Source organism: Electrophorus electricus, chromosome 22, assembly GCF_013358815.1.
Source record: "Electrophorus electricus isolate fEleEle1 chromosome 22, fEleEle1.pri, whole genome shotgun sequence".
NCBI lineage: Eukaryota > Metazoa > Chordata > Actinopteri > Gymnotiformes > Gymnotidae > Electrophorus > Electrophorus electricus.
Window position 1 is genome coordinate 8751354 of NC_049556.1, and position 7654 is coordinate 8759007.

A 7654-nucleotide genomic window follows, 5' to 3' on the forward strand; every position below is an offset into this window, starting at 1 on the left:
TAGGTGCTGGGACATTAATGAAGATTCCCCGTACTGGTGGACAATCAAGGGACCAATAGTTGTGTCCATAGGGGTAAGCCAGCATGTACCTGCACACACGTCCAGGCTGTTCATTGGTCTTTTCTTCTTCATCCTCCTCTTCTTTAAATTGGTCCTGCCAGTTTTGTGCTGTTTTTTGTTTGTTTGTTTGTTTGTACAGGTCAACTTCATGTTATTCATGAATATCATAAGAATTCTGATCCAGAAGCTGAATCCACGTCTGATCCAATTTAATAACTCCGCACAATACAGGTAGGAGGCATCCCAGAGCTAAATGTTGTACTGGCTGGAATAACAACTCATAACCACGCATCACTTCCGGGAGCGGTCACACATACATTTTCATGGATCTATACTTAAACTCAAATCACCTCAGAGTAGTTTTGATGCAGTATCTCAAATAAAAAAATTTCCATCTGCCCTGGATTATATCTGACATACTTTGGCAGTTTCAGAGATGTCATCTAAACCAGAAATGAGAATCTGAAAACTATCAGGGAAAAAACTAGATCCTGGAATGTATAGGTTCTTTGCCATTTTCTACATGCTAGTGAATATACAGTCAATGGCAAAACTGATCATTATTAGCTGCTGAAGTATTAATAGGTTAAATTTGTTAACAGATTAAATAAATAAATAAATAAATAGATATTAAAAAATTATCAACAACTGCGCTCTACATCCCCCTGACCCCTGACCCTTGCCCTCTGCCCTCTGCACCCTGCCCTCTTCATCCACAGTCCCATAGCGATGCCCGCATGGGTTGGAGTGGTGCCACCTCAGCACCAGGGCTGTTTCAATGGTCATCAAAGATATAGAATTACATAATTGTCAAGGTCTTTATTTTTTATCAGAGAACAAATTCACACACCGCACATGATATGAAGGGGTGTATGCAGGGCAGATCAGGGGAGTTAAGTGGGAAGGTGTGTGCGCGCGTGCACATACATGCTCACCACTCTGCCTGTCTTGATGACGTTGTCATGGTGAGAGCTGCTCATGAGAGGTACTGCCCAGGCCAAGGTCATGTACATAGTGATATGATACAGCTTCCATAAAGGGCAGACAGATATTAGTAGGAAACATGGTGTGATGTAGCACTGGCTCTAAAAATGGATTTCTTCTTCCACCGCTTTGCTACCTGCCCTGTCGCTCGGGAGACAGACAGCCTGATTTTGACAGACAGGAATTCTACAGGAGAAGAAATAAAATCGACTAGACAAAAAGTTTGACAACCCACACCCACAGAGCTGCATTAATGTCATAAGACAATGCAAGACAAAAGGTGCTTTATTTCTGAAAAGCATTTTGAAAGGTTGGCCTTTAAGAAGCAATATTGCACTGCGAAAGCACCAAGTGCTAATCTCCCGTCACACGCTGTTCTTCGAGCTCAAGGACATTTTCATTTCATTTTACAATCATCACGTTACAAGAAGAGCCGAAACGTGTCTGTGCACGGAACCTACGACTTCTGAAGTCTAGCACGAGCCAGTTTGTTCGAATCCCTTTGGTTTTGAATGTTGACATTTGAACTCTTCCCGCTCAGTGCTCCTCACTGTGCCTCCTCTATCCCACAGACGCCTCACCAAGTCCACGCTCTTGCTGATCCCCCTGTTCGGGACTCACTACGTGGTGTTCAACTTCCTGCCGGACGACTCTAGTGTGAACCTGCGTTTCTGCATCGAGCTCTGCCTTGGCTCCTTCCAGGTGCCAATTGCCCCCAAACATAGCACAGGGCACCTAGACAAGCCAGGGTTACTCACAGGGTCACTGTTTCAAATCTGGTGGTTCACGTTTGCCGTCATATGTATGTCGAACGTCCTACGTGTTGTCAGTCGGTCGTGCGTGGACATGCCTGTGACTCATGTTGGTCTCAGCGCAGCCTGCTGGGGTGTTTGCAGAAGTCGCTGTGTAATATGTCATGAGAGAGGCAGGTGGCCGTGGGTAATGTCAGGGGTTTTCCATGAGGAGCAGGTCCGTGTAGCGTCTGCAGGCTCAGCTTGCTGACCCCTTCTTTCAGAGAATTATGTGGGTAGGCTATAAAACCAAACAGCACCAAGGCCCAGCTAAGCTGAGCTGAACAGCATCAAGACCCAGCTAAGCTGAGCTGACACAGCTGTATAAATGATCAACGCTGCTTTACGAAACCCAGCTAAGCTGCGACAGCTGTATAAATGATCAACGCTGCTTTACGAAACCCAGCTACACTAAAACACCTGTATAAATGATCAACGCTGCTTTACGAAACCCAGCTACACTAAAACACCTGTATAAATGATCAACGCTGCTTTACGAAACCCAGCTAAGCTGCGACAGCTGTATAAATGATCAACGCTGCTTTACGAAACCCAGCTAAGCTGCGACACATGTATAAATGATCAACGCTGCTTTACGAAACCCAGCTACACTAAAACACATGTATAAATGATCAATGCTGCTTTACGAAACCCAGCTACACTAAAACACCTGTATAAATGATCAACGCTGCTTTACGAAACCCAGCTACACTAAAACACCTGTATAAATGATCAACACTGCTTTACGAAACCCAGCTACACTAAAACACCTGTATAAATGATCAACACTGCTTTACGAAACCCAGCTACACTAAAACACCTGTATAAATGATCAACACTGCTTTACGAAACCCAGCTACACTAAAACACCTGTATAAATGATCAACGCTGCTTTATGAAACCCAGCTACACTAAAACACCTGTATAAATGATCAACACTGCTTTACGAAACCCAGCTACACTAAAACACCTGTATAAATGATCAACACCTGCTTTCCAAGGGCACCACATCCCATTTCCCTTCAAGAGTACAACAAAAAAAAGAGTCTACAAACCTGTTCCTTTTCAGGGAACATTTCAGAAAAGTTAAATGAGACAACAATTAGTAAAACTGGATAATTACTGTCATTTGGAGTGATTTGGACCCATTCAAAATGTTTTCACACACACACACAAAGAGTTCATGGCCCTGTTCCAGTCAGTTATTACTTTTCAAACATTTACTCGGAACAGGTCAGCGTGATGCCATTTATTCTACACCATGCGCCCTCCACGATCGGCTGCGTTCCAATACTCTTCCCAGACAGCCTGTTCCATAGGCTGCAGTAAGCACAATACTTTCTCCTTCAATACTACCCTCTCACTACTACACCCTCACACCCTCTTGAGAACACACTACTGTTCTCATCTGTCAAAAAATTTAAAAAAGCCAGCAGGAGTTAAGAATTTTAACCACTGCAGCCAGTACCATTGTTCTGTGTCACAGCTGATACTGTTTGGCAAGTGTCTGAAAACAAACAGCTCATTATAGTCCTCAGGTGTTTCATCTGGCAAATGTCCAAGCTGAAGTACCTGTTGAGATTGGCCCGGAGAGTTGATGCTCAGATGCCATTCAAAAGTTTTGCATTTTGTTATTTTAGGTTTCTAGGCGTCTAATCAAGTGTTCATCACGAAACTTCAGTAAATCCCCGGTCTAGATTCCACAGCCCACGATTCAAAGCGAAAAGATCAAATATTTAGTCACACCTGCCTTAGCTGAACAGGACCGATTATTGGATTTGCACCTGACACTGCGGTTTTATACATACTATCCTACTAACAAAATAGTATATATCAAATTAAATTAAATTATTCAAGAGAGTTTTCCTTGTTTTGTCCTGATGACAGTCCAATTTGCTCTACCAATTTGCTGTAACAGCTCATAATGCGCTGATTACAGCGGTGATGGTGTATATATTAGACGCAGGGAAAGGACTAAGGGTCGTTGGACAGATCCGGCTATTTAAAGACATGAAGCGGAACGATGAGCATGAGAGTGCTGGGTCATGTGACTGGGCTTAGTTCCATGCTTTCTTACATTTCAAATTATCTTGGGATTGGAGTTACATGTAAGCATACATGAAAAGGTTTGAGAGCTATTTTGTAGTATTTAAATTCCATGTTATGACGAAACGGATTGAAAAAGGTGTAAAAGGTTTGTGAATGATTTCTGTGTCCAGCTGTGTAAAGCGCCATCCATAACACACAGTCATAGACATTTGTGTGATAATTTCAAATCTACATTGCTCATATTGACACTGATTTATCATTTCATTCAAGGGGCTCATAGTGGCGGTTCTCTACTGTTTCCTGAACCAAGAGGTGAGTTCTTCTGATAAACATCGGAAGTAAAAAATTAAATTTCGTGGCAATCTCTGTCTGCGCCATCAACAAAATATGTATGCTTAGTCTGTTCTTCATTAGCAAACACAGTAATTCCCAGAGCAGCCTGGGAACTGCATTGGCAGTTTAAATTTATTTAAATGAAGTCTTCCCTAATGAAACCAGCCATCTGTTTGATTACTGATTTAAACTGAGTGCTTCATAATAAAACCCCTGAGCTCCAAACAGCATCGGTCAAGAACTCTTGTAACAATGAATGATAAATACTATCTGAATGTTTGTCCTTAACAATTATTGCAGTAAACACAGGAATACCTGAATAACAGGTTATATTAGTCTCTCTTTGTTTGTTTGTTTTTGTGTGTGTGTGTGTGTGTGTGTGTGTGTGTGTCAGGTACAGAGTGAGGTGCAGATGCAGTGGCTGCGTTGGCTGGAGAGCAGCTATGGGGTGGTTCCCGCCGCAGCGAAGGGCAGTCAGATGGACACGCCGTTTTAGCACCTGGCAGCAGAGCTCCTACCTGTTCTACTCACTTCAGACTCGGCTGTTTTCAACTGTGTGCTGCCTACATGCTGAAACAAAACCCAACAGAGCCTACACCAACCTTTATCAACACCACCTACCGTACACCTACACCACCTACCGTACACCTACACCACCTACCGTACACCTACACCAACCTTTATTAACACCACCTACCGTACACCTACACCACCTACCGTACACCTACACCACCTACCGTACACCTACACCAACCTTTATTAACACCACCTACCGTACACCTACACCACCTACCGTACACCTACACCAACCTTTATTAACACCACCTACCGTACACCTACACCACCTACCGTACACCTACACCAACCTTTATTAACACCACCTACCGTACACCTACACCACCTACCGTACACCTACACCAACCTTTATTAACACCACCTACCGTACACCTACACCAACCTTTATTAACACCACCTACCTTACACCTACACCAACCTTTATTAACACCACCTACCGTACACCTACACCAACCTTTATTAACACCACCTACCTTACACCTACACCAACCTTTAACACCACCTACCGTACACCTACACCAACCTTTATTAACACCACCTACCTTACACCTACACCAACCTTTAACACCACCTACCGTACACCTACACCAACCTTTATTAACACCACCTACCTTACACCTACACCAACCTTTAACACCACCTACCGTACACCTACACCAACCTTTATTAACACCACCTACCGTACACCTACACCAACCTTTATTAACACCACCTACCGTACACCTACACCACCTACCGTACACCTACACCAACCTTTATTAACACCACCTACCGTACACCTACACCAACCTTTATTAACACCACCTACCTTACACCTACACCAACCTTTATTAACACCACCTACCGTACACCTACACCAACCTTTATTAACACCACCTACCTTACACCTACACCAACCTTTAACACCACCTACCGTACACCTACACCAACCTTTATTAACACCACCTACCTTACACCTACACCAACCTTTAACACCACCTACCGTACACCTACACCAACCTTTATTAACACCACCTACCTTACACCTACACCAACCTTTAACACCACCTACCGTACACCTACACCAACCTTTATTAACACCACCTACCGTACACCTACACCAACCTTTATTAACACCACCTACCGTACACCTACACCAACCTTTATTAACACCACCTACCGTACACCTACACCAACCTTTATTAACACCACCTACCGTACACCTACACCAACCTTTATTAACACCACTTACCGTACAGCTACACCAACCTTTATTAACACCACCTACCGTACACCTACACCAACCTTTATTAACACCACCTACCGTACACCTACACCACCTACCGTACACCTACACCAACCTTTATTAACACCACCTACCTTACACCTACACCAACCTTTATTAACACCACCTACCGTACACCTACACCAACCTTTATTAACACCACCTACCTTACACCTACACCAACCTTTAACACCACCTACCTTACACCTACACCAACCTTTAACACCACCTACCGTACACCTACACCAACCTTTATTAACACCACCTACCTTACACCTACACCAACCTTTAACACCACCTACCGTACACCTACACCAACCTTTATTAACACCACCTACCGTACACCTACACCAACCTTTATTAACACCACCTACCGTACACCTACACCAACCTTTATTAACACCACCTACCGTACACCTACACCAACCTTTATTAACACCACCTACCGTACACCTACACCAACCTTTATTAACACCACCTACCGTACACCTACACCAACCTTTATTAACACCACCTACCGTACACCTACACCAACCTTTATTAACACCACTTACCGTACAGCTACACCAACCTTTATTAACACCACCTACCGTACACCTACACCAACCTTTATTAACACCACCTACCGTACACCTACACCAACCTTTATTAACACCACCTACCTTACACCTACACCAACCTTTAACACCACCTACCGTACACCTACACCAACCTTTATTAACACCACCTACCGTACACCTACACCAACCTTTATTAACACCACCTACCGTACACCTACACCAACCTTTATTAACACCACCTACCGTACACCTACACCAACCTTTATTAACACCACATACCGTACACCTACACCAACCTTTATTAACACCACCTACCGTACACCTACACCAACCTTTATTAACACCACCTACCGTACACCTACACCACCTACCGTACACCTACACCAACCTTTATTAACACCACCTACCGTACACCTACACCACCTACCGTACACCTACACCAACCTTTATTAACACCACCTACCGTACACCTACACCACCTACCGTACACCTACACCAACCTTTATTAACACCACCTACCGTACACCTACACCAACCTTTATTAACACCACCTACCGTACACCTACACCAACCTTTATTAACACCACCTACCTTACACCTACACCAACCTTTATTAACACCACCTACCGTACACCTACACCAACCTTTATTAACACCACCTACCATACACCTACACCAACCTTTAACACCACCTACCGTACACCTACACCAACCTTTATTAACACCACCTACCTTATACCTACACCAACCTTTATTAACACCACCTACCGTACACCTACACCAACCTTTATTAACACCACCTACCTTACACCTACACTAACCTTTATTAACACCACCTACCTTACACCTACACTAACCTTTATTAACACCACCTATCTTACACCTACCTACCCACCTTATAGGTGCAATTCGTAGCGATATGTTTACAGAGTGTAGCTCATCTGTTGCAGTGCCCAGGATTTCAGCCAATGCTTCCTCCTGTTCTACAGACTTCTGTTTTTATCGCTGAAGTCCTGGACATTGTAAATACTAAAATC

The 7654-nt window shown here is 43.6% G+C and overlaps 1 protein-coding gene across 1 annotated transcript in view; it reads left to right on the forward strand.

The window, feature by feature from the left end:
* The window catches only part of ghrhrl (growth hormone releasing hormone receptor, like), a 28565-nt gene extending 23722 nt beyond the window's left edge, over positions 1-4843 (forward strand). Inside the window, exons 9-13 of the mRNA XM_027028908.2 lie at positions 4-73; positions 200-291; positions 1617-1746; positions 4155-4196; positions 4612-4843. Of these exons, the coding sequence (XP_026884709.2) occupies positions 4-73; positions 200-291; positions 1617-1746; positions 4155-4196; positions 4612-4713 (436 nt within the window). The 3' untranslated portion in view covers positions 4714-4843. The remainder of the gene's footprint in view (positions 1-3; positions 74-199; positions 292-1616; positions 1747-4154; positions 4197-4611) is intronic.
* Positions 4844-7654: the final 2811 nt, after the last annotated feature.